We start from the raw sequence: 15,467 nt of genomic DNA, 5'->3' as shown, positions 1-15,467 counted from the left end.
ACCTTGAAACTGTTTTTATTCTTAGAGGAGTTACTGGAACAAAGGAAGTTCCACTTAAGAAAGTGTTTGTTTTCTGCTTCAGAAGTGTTCTCTCTGCATCCATTTTATGTTTACGAGCTGTAAGCTTATATAGGCTTTGAATGCAAGTAACAGTTCTTGGTATGCTTCGGATTTCCTGAGAAAAGGTGAAAAAAGTACACAGTTAATGCTACAAGTTCAAAAGCAACTTAACAAATCAAGAAATCTGTTTTGTTCAATGAAAACTGAAGGTTTAAAATTTAAGCTGAACTTCTACCCACAGGTACAGTGAAACCATTTTAAAGCCAGCACACCTACAAGTCAGTGGTCTAATGCTTTCAAAATACTCAACAACTGGTATGCAACCTGACATCTCAGAAAAATTAAGCTCTTAAAAGTCAGATTTTTCTAATTTCTCATTCAAACCAATTTTCACATATGCCACTAGCATATGCCTTCAATGATTGGTACAGAGAGACAAATTCGTGTTTGTACCCATCTTCATAGCACTGAAAGAATGCAATGGTCAGAAGTGACTGGATAACTTAAGTGCTTATATCTGATAGATAAACAGCTAGTGAATTTATAGCATAGAACCCAGACTACCCTAATAACCTTACTGTCGATTCTAGCCATAGGCATGAACAAAGCAAATTTCTTTCAGAAACAGGCTGTGTCTCTGTTACAATAGAGTATGTCAACACAAAGTCATAGACAATTACATTGCCAGTTGTTACTGACAATAAAGACCTTAACTTTATCTCAAAAGCAATGGTAAACTTTCAGAAATGGAATAAAAGTTAATTAAAATGGCAACTAAACTATATCTAATGCCAAGCAATTGATAGAAAGTCATCAGAACCCTGTAGAAAGCAAGAATTGTTATATTGCAATCTTGCAAGAATTGCAGGATCGGAACCTCAATGTCTGTCTTAATAGCTCTGAGTGACCAGGGCATACAAAGCACAAAATAATGATTGTTTTCACCACCTTGGAAATGCCTTTTTTTTTTTTAATCAGAGTTTACTCATGATTAGTATTTCAGCCATGATAGGTCTGCTAGAGAGGGAGAGGAAAAAAAATAATAATTTACAACAACCACCAAAACACGCCAGAAAAACACGTTAAATGAAATTATTAAATCCAAAACATTTAAGCCTTACCAAAGCTCTTTTTGAGTCCTTTGAAAGGATGGCCAACAAACAACAGGTCTTTGTGAAAATGCTTCCTCCTTTCTCTGAAATTTTGTCCCCAGCTTTCCCTCTGTATATTTGCAGTAGGTCTAGCAATGTATCTATAGAATTTTCTACTTCATAAACTGCTTGAGTAGTTCTTTCATACTGTTATACAAGAGAGAGACAAGAGAGGTTATACGGACAGATCTCTAAAATATCTTTCAAGTTAGAGGAAAAAGCAAAATCCATATTCTCCCTTAGATCAAATTTGTAGCTGATCTGGCATCCAAGCAATAAAAATCACTTCTGTATGTTACATCATTGTAACAGGTTACAAAAAGCTATCCCCCCTTGTTTAGAAAACTGTAGAATCTGATTTTACATTTAAAATAGAATAATAAATTAGAATAAGTTTAGAGAAATTTAAAAATAAGTTTAGTCTAAATGTTTTGGGGGTTTTTTTCCTGAAATAAAAATAAAATGATTTGAATGTAAATGCCTATAGGATGGATATAAGATCAAAACCTATGTTTAGCAGATATTTTAAATTTCAAAGTAAAAAAAACCTCTAGAACAATCAATCCATAGTCAGTAACTACAGTACTAACACAGTACTGAAGCAGCTTTAAGTATTTATGAAAATAATCACTTCTGTAAGAAATTCAAAAGTGCAAATATAGCCTATTCTATGACATGAATTTGGAAAAGTAGCCTGTCTTCTGGAACATATACGTTTCTACCTTAAAAAAAAAAAACTTCACAGCTTATCCTAAGTGCTATGGTTCTGCATTTCTACATGGTTTCATACAATACTTGGGATACCTTGCAATGTAATCAGTTAGAAGTAAAACTATTACACTTTAAGACCATGAAATAATTTTCTTTTGCCAAAAGGAAAATTAAATCGTAATTATTACAAAGTAGATAATTAGTTTCAAAATAGCATAGTTAAAATTCAGAAATTGTTTTTTTTATTCAAAACTATTACCTTTGTTGTTTCAAATTTATCCAGAAATTTTGAGGGTAAATAAAGTAGTCTACAGCTTATAAACCTGCAAAAGAAATTATTAAAATTACCTTCGAAACATTAAGTAGAACCTGAATTGAATATCTGATCACATCCATGCATGGAACACTCCGGTTACAACTTCGGATCAGAACAAAAATAGTGAAGATTGCTCTGCTCTGGGCCATATTTTCACAACAGAGTGGGGACAGCCTGGTAGCCACCTCTGTGATAATTAAAACAAGCAAACAAACAAACAAACAACAACAACAAAGAAAACTCTGAAGCTCAAGTAATTTAATTGCAAACCCAGGGTTTTCCCTTATTTTTAAGTAGAAGTGCAAAGAAGTAAAAATTGCAATTATTTACTTAAACAAGTATTTCTAAATCAATAGTTTTAGTATTTCAGACTAAAAATTAAGCAAACAAAACAATCCATGGAGAACATATACTGATAATAAACATAACTGAACTATATAAGGCATAGTATTACAGGACTGCCAGGAAATCAGAGCAATCAAAGGATTTCCATTCCCTACGTAACCATTTTAATACTGTTCTTAAATCAATAATCTAATTTTAGTCTAGAAAAAACCCTCCATTATACTCTCTAACATGTTCACATTTTACAATCATACAGAAAGCCTAAATATCATTATGAACTCTTTTCAGCTGAAAAATTCCAGTTTCTATCATCCTGGAAATCTATCAGTTATAATAAAATAAAATACTGACCAAGATGCTTTAATGCTGCAAGAATGTAAGAGAGATGTTTGTATTTTAGAAGGTATTCAATAGCAATTGCTGTTCTGTTGCACAATTTGTTTTCTTCTCTGCTCTTTTCATTAGCCTTTTCTAAACTGCGTCTTAAGGCTTTAGTTTTTGCTGTGTCATTACTCTTTCTCCAAGAATATCCTCTCCACAATGCCTACAGAAAAGGAATTTCAAAGGGACAAAAGTTGTAAACAAGAGACCACAGAACTTCCATTATCATTCCAAATCAATTTTACACAAGTCTAACAAAGTATTTAATTACCTCGGTTATTAATTTTTAAGTTATTATCAGAGTTTAATCTTCCAGTACTGGATTTTCAAGACAAAAGACCAAACCAAACACGTATATGCACTCCACACTCACTACCACGTAAGTCATCTCAACCAGTATCTGCTTAATATTACTTCATGATCTGTTTGCATTTAGCTTTTATGTCTAAACTGAAGCTCACAGGATAAATTCTGAACTGATAAATTCACCAGCCAAAGTAAACATTTTCCCTCTACCCAAAAACCCATGAGAGAAAAAAAAACAAAAAAAAAACCCAAACAAACCAAAAAACATCCAAAACTTAAAAAAAATAATTGTAGTTTTCTCACAAGAAGTATTTACCTGAAATTTGATTACTCCAACTGCAAATTTTCTCCTACGTCTGCAGGCAAGGAATCTTCGTACATTTTGCTGGATTACGGTTGCTGCATTATTTCTGTGATTTAGCCAGCCTCGAATCACATGTTGTAACTGAATGATTCTTTGATAATCTCTTAGAAACCTCTTTTGTTGCATTTTAGCTCGGAACCATCTCTGTTTAAAATTAAAGTACCTTTCCATTTATTTATTTAATACTTTTCCCTAAATTCCCTTTTCCTACCCTAAAAAAACATTGATAAGAACTGCAGAACTATTTTAACATGAGCTTTGACAGATAACAGGCGCTATAAGCTTCACTAGCACTCATATAGTCACCATGACACAGCTCTGAATGGCATGGGGGTAGCTGAAATGCAAGAGTACAAAATGAAACCTTAACTAGGAGCAGTTAGGAAAGCATTCAGAATGGGAATCAGAATCAAATAGGAATTGGAATAGAATAGAATTTTCAGTTGGAGGGGACCTACAAAGATCATCTAGTCCAACTGCCTGACCACTTCAGGACTGACCAAAAGATAAAGTGTGTTATTAAGGGCATTGTCCAAATGCCTCTTAAACACTGACAGGCTCAGAGCATCAACCACCTCTTTAGGAAGGCTGTTCCAGTGTTTGATCACCCTCTTGGTAAAGAAATGCTTCCTAATGTCCAGTTGAAACCTCCCCTGGTGCAGCTTTGAACCATTCCCACACATCCTATCGCTGGATACCAGGCAGAAGAGATCAGCACCTCCCTCTCCACTTCCCCTGTTCAGGAAGCTGTAGAGAGCAATGAGGTCACCCCTCAGCCTCCTTCTCTCCAAACTAGATAAACGGAAAAGCCTTAGCTGCTTCTCACAAGACATTCCTTCCAGCCCTTTCACCAGCTTTGTTGCCCTCCTCTAGATGCATTCCAGTACCATAACATCCTTCTTAAATTGTGAAACTCAGAACTGCACACAGTGTTCAAGGTGAGGCCGCACCAACACTGAATTACAGTGGGATAATCACTTCTTTTGACCAGCTGGCTATACTGTGTTTGATGCACCCCAAGTTTGCCCTCTTGGCTGCCAGGGCACACTGCTGACTCCTATTGAGCCTGCTGTTGACCAGCACCCCCAGATCCCCTTCTGCAGGGCTGCTCTCCAGCCACTCCTCTCCCAAATTGTACTTGTGTCTGGTGTTACTCCATCCTAGGAGTTTTCTTTCTCTTGGCTGGCTTTTAAGGAAAACTACCACTCCACTTTTCTCATTTCCCAGCTTTGTTTCTTCCCATCTATACAGAGAAGGGAGACAGGGTACTGTATGCCAAATCTGAGAAAAAAGCGCCTCTTCTACCATCCATTTGCTTTTGCCTTAAGGGGAAAATATAACTTATGGGGAGAGATAAACAGATTTGTCTATATGGAGGAAGTAGTAGGGCAAAGTTTGCCATAACATCCTTGACTAGAGGACAGCTATTTCAGGGTTCCTGTTTCAGCCTCTCCACTTATCTAATGCTGACCTTCCATTATTGGGACTAAGCGAATGGTCAGTTTGGAGACCTGAAGATAATTTTTACTATTAGGCAGTGCTGCAATACAGACGTGATTTTTGATCTTGCTTTTGGAGAAGTAAAACATGGTTATATTAAAAATGCTGTAACTTAGGCTCTGGTACCACTTGCAGGTTAGAAACGCCCAACAAAGTAAATCACTGTATCCTACGGGATTGTTCGCGTAAGGAGATGCTCTTCTTTTCATGAGCCCTAACAGGTTGTCATGTCTGTTCTTTCCTACCTACAGTAGGATGTGAAGAAATAGGCCAAGACAGCACTCAGATTCCTTTGGCAAGCTTGAGGGTCTGAAGGAAACAAACCTTCCCACACATCCTTAGCTTTAAAGCGCGTAAGCCTTCAGAGCCTGGTGAGATCCACTCTATTATGCTTAGCTGGGTATAAGCAGCATTATTTAATAACCCATAGTCTCCATAATTTAAATTTATTTTCACATGTGAAGGAACTATAGTGTCTTAGTGTTACTGCTTAGCTGATAGAAAAGAAATTAGACTATGTTACACAAAAACATTTGTCCTTAATTAGACTAACCTGTATTATAAGAACAGATGAGATCTGGTTTTGTGCAAGTTTTAAGATGAGGTGAATCCTATACACCCTTTGAATTTTAATTGCAGATATATGATGATACACAGCAGCTGTAAAATAAAGTAGTCTCTTCTTTTGTTTCTGTTCTGAAATCTGTAGAAGGAAAACAAAACAAGGAACATCATTAATTTTCATACTGACAGGTAGCTGATCATCTATGCAAAGACCATAGTACACAGCACTATGTTATTAGATGCTGAAGAATCACCTCAGAAGTCATAACCTCAGAACTAAAGTAAGCTACCTTTCTTCAGTACTAGGTCTCTAATCTAACAGAGAGAATAACACAGAGAAGTGATTATAAGCAACAACATTAATATACAGTGGAGATCAGTTTCATTGTAAGCGTGTGTGTGAAGTATCAGTTATAGGTAAGCCACAAAGGTCTCAGAAGCTAAAAAAACACCAAACAGTGAAAACCTTTTTTAGTACTAAAGGATTGTGAGAAAAGGATCAAACTATATTTTGTTCTATTCTGACTCACCCAATTCTCAAAGCAGTCAACAAGAATTTGAGTTCAACAAGTGATCAGGTTTCCCTTTTCTTGCCAGCCAGAACTGATGCTAAAACAGCTCTAGAGATACTTTACATCAAAAGTATAGTTTAATTTGAAGCATACCAACCTTTTTTCTGACTAAATAACCCCGTATAAATGCTTGCAGTTTAATGACAGCTCTTCTATTTTTGTTGTATTTCATAAATTGAAGCCTGCCTTCCTGCCAAGCCCTCAGATGGTTTTGGATAATTACAGCAGCAGCTTTTTGTTGAACAAGTTTCCTTCTTGCCTTGAAACCTCTGTATGCTTTTTGGATCAAACATGCAGCCTGAAGCTTCTGAAAAATATTTTAAAGAATGCATTGGTAATTAAACTTCTGTTTGTTCCTGTCATGATCAATATACATTTATATATTTTTTTTCCATCATAAGAAAGAGAACAAAAATAAAATAGGAAATACAAGCAAACTCATGCAGTACTAGTTTATATAAAAATACACTTTCACAGTTTGGAAGGTCTTTTCCCTTACCTAAATGGGGTCAACTTAATACGGTCAACTTAATCCTTTGTAAGAATAAAGACAAGTGAAAATTTTACATTTTATCTTATCATCAGTAGACAGGGATAATTCAACAATTGGACCTGTTTGAAAACAAGAATCAACCTCGTCGCTCCAAGCAAAAAGGAAATTTGGTATTTTGAAGATTGAAGAGTTTTGATCTAAACTATCTTTGTTCTGGCCCTACCTTTTTTCTTTTCTATACTTCTGTACATTGGTGACAAAAATCATTCAAATACACTGAAAACTTTTAAAACAACCATGACATAGCAGAGTGCAAGTGAAAACATACCTTTCTTAAAAGTCTTCTAGCTCTGTACTGTTTATATGCCAACTGAATCTTAACTGCAGCATTCTTAGTAGTCAGAAACTGATGTTGAATCATTCGTGCAGTAAGGGTTGCTCTCCATCTTCTTTGAATGGTAAGTGCACAGAACTTCATTTTCAAAAACCTAACACGAAAAATGCATTTTAGGTTTTTTTCCAAAAGTTGAGAACACTTGCATTTTTGAAGTAAGAAAACTGTGACAGTTTACAAAATTATTAAAATAGATACTGTGAAAGCAGAGCTGTTATCAACCAAATCTTAGAACACTAGCACAAGGGGATAGCCAGCAATGTTGGCAGAAAGACGGGTTTAAAATAGAAGATACTTTTTGTTTTCCCACAGTAGGTACTTCCAGAACTTGCTGCCAAAAGGAAGTTGGGGAGAGAGACAGCAGTTTTAAAGACATCAGACAGATTGACATACAGCAGGTCCATAAAAGGATAATAAAGGGAACAGGCAAGGATGTAAGTTCTAGCAGCTGTAATCTGCTGAGGGAGGACCTTAGAAAGTCACCAGGTTAATGTAGTCTCCCTAAACTTCTACTGCTACTGGCAGAGGACAGAGTTCTGAATGAGATGAGCTATCATGCTGATCTAGTAGAGCATTTACTGTAAAACCATCTCACAGCAAAATAAACATAAACTAGTTTAACTATTCCATTATGCATTATAACGAAATAGCTTTTCATTCTATTAGTTTTATGGGGCAACGTTATCAATATCCAGAACACCCTTCCTGTAAAAAAAAGATCAAGGCCTACTCTTTCTAGATCCCCAATATGCAAAATTTGTGAGGTAGCGTCCAGTCCAGAAAAATATTTAAACATAAGAAAAATCCTGTGCAAAAGAATAATCCCACATGCATCAACAGGATTATGCCATGTGCGTTACATACATGCTGCAGGATCAGAGCCTGAGAATCATTAGGTATTTGCCAGAGTACAAAGCAGTACTAAATAATTCTATAATAAAAGCTTTAAAAAGTAGAGAAATTTATATCAAATTCAGTATTACCAGGTCCGCTGCTGTTTTGTTTTGAAGTGACTCTGAATAACACATACAGCTTTTACCACAGATGCATACTCCTTTCGTGCTCTGCAGCCTCGAAACCAGGCTTGAATTACTTGTGCTGCTCTCATTTTGTTAACCCACTGCCTGGCTTTATATCCTCTATATGATGCCTATTAAATATATTTAAAAAAAAAAAAAAAAAAAGAACAAGACAGACATTCAAACCTTGGGGTTTTATTCTTTTACTTAATGGAGCAAACAAAAAATTAAAAGGAAAAGAGTCACGCTAGCATGAAAGGCTTTTAGGATTCCTATGTCTACAGTATTACAGATATCTAATTTCTCACATCTATAAGATGTTTTCTAAAGCAAGTGAAACACATTCAGGGAAATACTGCAAATGCCACTCTCTTTAGTGTCTGTAAAAATAATTATGTCATGAAGAAACAAATACAAGAGAGATTAAAAAAACAAAAAAAACCCCAACAAAAACCACATTCTGGGATTACCTGAATTCTAATGGCAGCTCTTTGCATTTGATGGTATCTTTGTTGTTCAATATTTCGCATCCAATGGGCTCTGTAGCGCTGCTGTATTAATACAGCAGAAAACTTGTACTGAAGGTATTTCTGTCTCTGAATAAATCCACGGAAAAATGCCTTAAAATAAAAAGACATAATCTTGGAATATTTCACCACTTGCATGGCATTGACTGGGAAGTCGTTTGCATATTTTTAAGTGCAGCTGTACTCACCAGCTTGTTAGAAAAACAACAATATAAGTAAATATATTTTCAATTTCCCAACTAATGCTTTTTTTTCTACCTTTTAAGCAAAGTAATCATACTTACATTGTTCAGGATATATAAATTAAACATTCAGAAAATTACTAAGAAGCTGCTACTTCCCCCCAACACATGGAGGTGAGGATGGCACACTTGCTTTCTTATCTGTTAAGCAGAGCATGTGCTCTCCAACAAGATAGTAATACCAACCTAAAAAGTTATTGTGAGAGATTATTTATTTGCCTTTCTTCCCTGATTTGGGGGAAAAAAAAAATCCTTTCATTCCAATAATAACCTGAAAAGAAACACTTCCCTTAGGGTAAAATAACTAAGGCCACCACAGAAAGTCACTTTAAAGCTTTTCCCAGAAGGGAAAAAAACCCAAAAAGCGTACTCCAACTACATACAAATCATACTTAATATAAAGAAGAAGGAAATATACTTTCCTTCCTCATCCTCAAAAAAAAAAAAAATATTGAAGAAGCACTTCAGAGCAACTAGCCTTCTAAGCTTCTTTGAACTCAATGCTGGATGCTTGCTACATGGAGATGAAGAACAATTCTCATTACTTCTTGCTGAGCACACTTTTATTGCATCAATGATGGAAGGAAAAACCATCAGACTAAATAATTCCCTTTTCCTAGAGTACCTCTGAGAAATCACAGATAGTTTCCCAACAAGTTTCATGTGGTGCCACTCAAGGTACTAACTGAAACACACAATAAGAATACAATTTCTCTCCTTACATTCCTCTTCAAAATGTTAGCTAGGCACTTAAATTAGTCTAGGGACATATAATAAATCTATAAGAACTAACGTGACTGATTTACTCATGCCTTCCTAAATATGAAGAATTGTATGTACATATGTAATGTAATGCTACATTAAAGAAGGTAGCAGTCATGCCTTTTTTGCCATTTACTTCACTGTATACCCAATACTAGTGCCCACTCATTTCAACACTTCAAGACAGCTTTCAGTCACATTCCAATCAAAGAAAACATTCATTAAGCTACTAATATTTATACAGGTAAAAGCCAGTTAGCACAAAAATATTCTTAAAAGAACAGAAACACACACAAGTATCAGAACTCATTTGAAGTAGTAAAATTCTATAGGAGAAACAAGAAGAAAAAAGGAACGTTACTTTTTAAGATGAGTACCTCAGAAAGGAAAGACAAAACAGAGCTGAACTGAGACTCATTTCTGTGCACTGTAGTAGTAAGCTTTATACATCTGCCATCCATCATCCACTTCAGAAATTGATTCTACTTTAAAATATAGTTTTAAAGTGTTGTTTGCAAGAGCAGTGATCTTCAAAAAACCCACACCCAAAGCCACTACTATAAATTCAAAAGTACCTGAATTTTTATTGTGCTTGCTTTAATTTTGTGAAACCTCTTCTTTTCAATGAGTCCTCTGACTCTAGCCTGCACAATAATAATGTTTCTCTGCGTTTGTAAGTAAGTCATTCTTTGGTATTTCACGGTCAAGTGGGATCGGTAGCATCGTTGTAAGACAACTGCTGCTTTTTTGTAGCTTGTATACTGTGTTTTAGTTTTATGCATTAGGTAATAGGCTCGTAACGTAATAGCTGCTGTTCTAAGTTGAGTAAATTTTCTACGCTGCACAGCCATCTGAAGATAAGACTGAATCTTTCTTGCAGCTCGCATTTGTCTTGCTATTTTTCTTGCTTTCATACCACGGAAGGCAGACTGGATAATTACTAGTGCTTGTCTTTGAGCACAATACTCCGTTTTCTGTAAACGAGCCCTGTGACATGCTCTGTACCACCTCTGAATAGCAACTGCTGAACTCTGAATCAATTTATAGTGAGTCCTTGTTCTTTGGCATCGGAACATAGACTGGATCATTACTGCTGCTGCTTTCTTTTCAAGAAAATGCCTCCTCTCTACACGCATTTGTAAGAATGATTGTATGCACCGTGCAGCAACATTGGTTTTATACAACTGCCTGGCTTTTTTGGCACGAAAACAGGACTGAAGGCAAACGACAGCCTTTTTTATTTTTGCATAGTTTTCCATGTCAGCTTCTTTTGCCATTTTGGCTCTGAATCTTTGCTGTATAACTCTGACAGCCCAGCACAACTGTTTGTAATATCTATGTTGTATGTACATGCGATAACTAGACTGTATTACAATTGCTGAAACATGCATGATTTTCAGTTTCTGTCGTTCCTTCCTGCCTCTATACAATGCTTGAATAACAAGAGCAGAATTCTTCATCGTCAGGTATTTCTTTCGTTGATTCTTTCCTTTAACATAGGATTGATAGTAGTTCTGTATAATAATAGCTGCAATTCTCATATTTTGATAGGACCTTCTATTCCTGTGCATTTTGTAGGCTGCCTGTATTGTACTAGCCGCTAAATGCATATGCTCAATACTCTTCCGCACCCTGATACCTCTGTACACGGCTTGTATATGAATAGTTGCTCTACGAAGAGAAAGATACTCTAAAGCATGCTGTCTTGACAAAATCAAAGCTCTGTATCTTCTCTGAAAGATAAGAGTAGCTGCTTTAAGAGAGAGATATCTTTGACGTTCTCTAAAAGCTTTAAAATTTTTCTGGACAACAACAGCAGCACAGTCCATTTCTTGATGTTGTTTTTTTGCTCGCATGTCTCTAAAAGCCTTCTGAATGCAAGTTGCCGCTTTTTTTAATGAAGAGTAACGCTGTACTGCAATTTTCTTTAGGTTATTGGCTCTGTATCTCTTCTGTATTAGCTGGGTTGCCCACTGAACTTTTCTGTAATGGCAGTACTGCCTGTACATTCGGTAGTTTCTCTGTATTGTAAGTGCTGCCTCATGTCTTTTCTTCAAGAAGCATCTTGTTTTCATCCCTCTATAGGCAGCCTGAAGAACCAAACAAGAATTGTACAGTTTAAAGTATATTTCTCTCACACGCTTCCCTTCCCTGTAAGCACGATAACGTTGCTGTATGATTACTGAAGCAAGCCTGACAGCTTGATAAGAAATGTAAATCTTATGCATTCTTAACATTGCTTGAATAACTGTAGCAGCTTGATGCATCTGCTGCATTTTTTTTCTTACCACAAAGCCTCTATAAGCAGACTGTACGGTAACAGCAGCATTAAGGCAAGAGAGGTATTTTTGACGTTGAATTTTTGCTAGTTTTCTTGCTCTGTATTTTCTCTGAATAACAATAGCAGCTGTCTTAATGGAAAGAAAATATTTTCTTTTGAGAAAAGTTCTAAATCTTCTTTGAATAAGCTCAGCCGATTCACTCATAGTTCTTACAAGTCTTCTTGTTTTCATACCACGGAATGCAGCCTGAATACAAAGTGTAGCACTTCTCATAATCATATAGTTGTGGACTTGTGTATCTCGCTCCTTACAAGCACGGAACCACTGCTGAATCTGCCTAGTTGCCAGCAATAATCTTCTGAAATCCCTCTGTTGTTTGTGCATTCGATAATAAGACTGTATTATTGCTGCTGACTGATGCATAGTTTTTAAGCCTTGTCGGACCTTCATGCCTCTACAGGCAGCCTGAAGGATAATGATAGACTTCTTTAGTTCCAAGTACTTTTTACGCTGTACTTTGCCTAAACAAAATGCTCTATATTGTCTTTGAATTATAATTGCAGCCATTCTCATTGCCTGATATTTTATGTTCATGCGATGCATCTTAAATGTGGCTTGGATACAAATAGCTGCTTGATGCATACAACGAATTCGTCGTCTAATTCTTACACCTCTGTAAATAGCCTGCATTTTGACTGTGGCTTTTTTTAAAGACAAATATTTCTGCTTTTGACATTTAGCATGAATAATTGCACAATAATGCCTCTGAACTACTATAGCTGCAGATCTAAGTCTTTCATAGTCCTTTTTGACCAGGTAAGATTTGAAGGCAGCTTGTACAGTTGCAGCAGCTTTGTTTAGTCTGTTCAATTGTTTCCTTACAGTCATCCCACGGTAAGCTGACTGCAAGACTAACACAGCTTCCTTTGTTTTCAGATAAATTGCACGTTGGTTTTTTTTCAAACAGTAAGCTCTGAAGTATTTCTGAATCACTAGAGTTGCTTCTTTTAGTTTCTTATATTTTAGTTGATTTACATGCATTCTGTAATAGGACTGAATGATTGTTGCAAGTTTATGTTTCTTTTGAATTGTTTTTCTCACAGTTTTCCCCCTCCATATTGCCTGAAGACGCACTACAGAGTTATGCAGCTGAACATATTCTTGCCGTTGCTTCTGGCCTATAATACTGGCTCTGTAATGCTTTTGGATAGTTCGCACAGCATGGTTCATAAGTCTAAATTTTTTCAGAGCCATGAATTTTCTGAAGGCAGACTGTATCTTAGTAGCAGCAACATGCTGTCTTTGAATCTGCTTTCGTACCTTCCAGCCGTGAAAAGCTGCTTGTAAAGAAAGCACTGCTGCTCTTGTCAGTAAGAAGTTCAGTCTTTGCCTGTTACCAGTCTTGTAAGTTCTGTACCACCTCTGAATCACAATGGAGGACTGAACCATTGCCTTATATTTCATTCTTGCAGCATGAACTCTAAAAGCAGTCTGAATTTTAATAGCAGCCCTATATTCAAGTTTAAGCTTTTTGCGTGCTTTATAACCCCTGTAGGCTGCCTGTAAGCAAACAGCTGCTTTTTTAACTTGCAAGAACTCCTGCCTCTTACACAGTTGCTTTTCATATGCACGATAATGTTTTTGAATAACAACAGCCGCACTATAGATGCTTAAATAACGTTGCCTATCCCTTCTCATTCTGTAGCATGCCTGAAGAAATATTGCAGTCTTCCTCCACCTTTGTATTTGTTTCCTGACAAGATAGCCTCGAACTGCAGCTTGAATTGTAATGCAAGCTCCCTTCAATTTCCTATAATCTTCTTTAAGTTGAAGAGCGTATCTATGAGATCGATAACTTCGCTGGACATTAAGTGTTGCCTCCTTTAATGCACAATAATGCTTATGTACTTGCCTCATCTTTACAAAAGCTTGAATCTTTACTGTTGCATCTTTCAAGTTTTTAAATCTCTTCCGGACAATGTAAGCACGGTAACTTGACTGAATTTTTATCACAGATCTCAATATGCGAGTCTCTTTCCTGGCTTCCATTCCTCTGTAGGCAGACTGTAGGACAATAGCAGCCAGACGCATCTTCTGGAAAGAAGCAGCTGCTTTTTTAGAAGTGACACATGCCCTATACCAAGTTTGAATTACAGAAGCAGCATTTTTAATTTCTTTATATCTTTTTAGTTGTTGGTATTTTCTCACATGTGACTGCAAGGTAGTAGCAGATTTTTTTAATTGTAGAAATCTTAGTTTCTCTTTTTTCATTCTCCAAAGTGACTGAACAACACAAACTGATTTTGTTTGTCTGTATACTCTACGTGCCTTCATGCATCTAAAAGCAGCTTGGAGAACTATCGCTGCTGCACGCTTTTGCAAATAGTACTCTCTCTCAATTTTTCCTGATTTATAAGCTCTGTAATACCGCTGAATTGCCACTATTTTTTCCCTGTGTTCCTGGTAAATACGTCTAGCCAGCTGACACCTGTACCAAGCCTGAATCTTGATAACACTTTGCTTAATACATAGATACTGCTTCAGATCTCTGTGCATCCTATACCAAGACTGTATGACAAGGGCAGCCCTCTTTCTTTTAGCCAGTTTTGAAGATTGCCATTTTCTGAAGTAAGTCTGAAGCACTAAAGTTGCTTTAATTTTCTGTTGAATTTTGTATTTTCTCCATCTTCTGAATGCAGACTGAATAGTAACTGCTGAAGACTTTAAGATTTCACATCTTTGCCGATCTTTTTTTGCCAACTTAGATGCACGTAGATGTCTCTGAATTGTAACAGTAGCCCAAACAATTCGTTTATATGCAGCAACAGACTTCACCATCCTTATCTTCGCTTGTACAAAAATAACATAGTATCTTAGCTGTAAATATCTTTTCCTAGCACAGTGTCTCCTCCAATAAGCCTGCAGGAAAAAACCAGAAAATTTAGTATTTTCTTCATGGTATCTTGAGTTCAGCCTAAATTTGATGACTAGCAACCTCAGACTTTTTAAGATTTCCTTACTTCTACTTAATCCCTAGGAAGATAGGCCAGATATCTACATAAAAAAACCCAAAAGCCAGATGCTTGAATTATTGGTTTTTTAAGCATTTTAAAATTCTGGGAAAAACCTAAATTTGCCCTGGCAATAAAAGATTCCCTTTATAAACTATTTGATAAATCAGTGATTCTTTAGTCTCCACTCCAGAAAGTCTTAAGAATGTAATATTTAGCTTTGGCTAATAGTGGTGAAATTGGGGATCTTGAGAAACTGAATTAACTGCCCAACTACCAATTGGTAACTAGTATCTGTCATTCTGAATGTGCCCACTGCAGGTGTCATAACACTAGGAGAGTAATTTTATTTTTTTTAAAGCTTCTTTAAGCAATGTTCAGCAGGTGCAAAAAGTCAAGCCAACACAATCTGATCAGTCCTTACATTGACTGTTTTAAGGCCCAGTGTTTTAATGTTTATGGCATAC

The 15,467-nt window shown here is 36.2% G+C and overlaps 1 protein-coding gene across 3 annotated transcripts in view; it reads right to left on the bottom strand.

Moving 5' to 3' along the window:
• Positions 1 to 15,467, bottom strand: part of ASPM (assembly factor for spindle microtubules) — a 33,657-nt gene that overhangs the window by 2,690 nt on the left and 15,500 nt on the right. The window contains exons 18-29 of one of the 3 annotated variants that reach the window (XM_075038886.1): positions 11,996 to 14,908; positions 10,283 to 11,797; positions 8,647 to 8,796; positions 8,141 to 8,307; positions 7,092 to 7,251; positions 6,368 to 6,577; positions 5,688 to 5,837; positions 3,587 to 3,778; positions 2,935 to 3,127; positions 2,271 to 2,425; positions 1,182 to 1,358; positions 3 to 175 (exon numbers count right to left, since the gene is read on the bottom strand). In XM_075038886.1, coding sequence (XP_074894987.1) covers positions 3 to 175; positions 1,182 to 1,358; positions 2,271 to 2,425; positions 2,935 to 3,127; positions 3,587 to 3,778; positions 5,688 to 5,837; positions 6,368 to 6,577; positions 7,092 to 7,251; positions 8,141 to 8,307; positions 8,647 to 8,796; positions 10,283 to 11,797; positions 11,996 to 14,908 — 6,155 coding nt within the window. Of the gene's footprint in view, positions 1 to 2; positions 176 to 1,181; positions 1,359 to 2,181; positions 2,246 to 2,270; positions 2,426 to 2,934; positions 3,128 to 3,586; positions 3,779 to 5,687; positions 5,838 to 6,367; positions 6,578 to 7,091; positions 7,252 to 8,140; positions 8,308 to 8,646; positions 8,797 to 10,282; positions 14,909 to 15,467 lie in introns of those variants that run through there. The other 2 variants (XM_075038884.1, XR_012652032.1) reach the window with 2 other exon arrangements.

Source organism: Buteo buteo, chromosome 10 (assembly GCF_964188355.1).
Source record: "Buteo buteo chromosome 10, bButBut1.hap1.1, whole genome shotgun sequence".
Classification (NCBI taxonomy): Eukaryota; Metazoa; Chordata; class Aves; order Accipitriformes; family Accipitridae; genus Buteo; species Buteo buteo.
The sequence above is the reverse complement of the archived record's forward strand: the minus strand, read 5'-3'. Positions and strand labels throughout refer to the sequence as shown.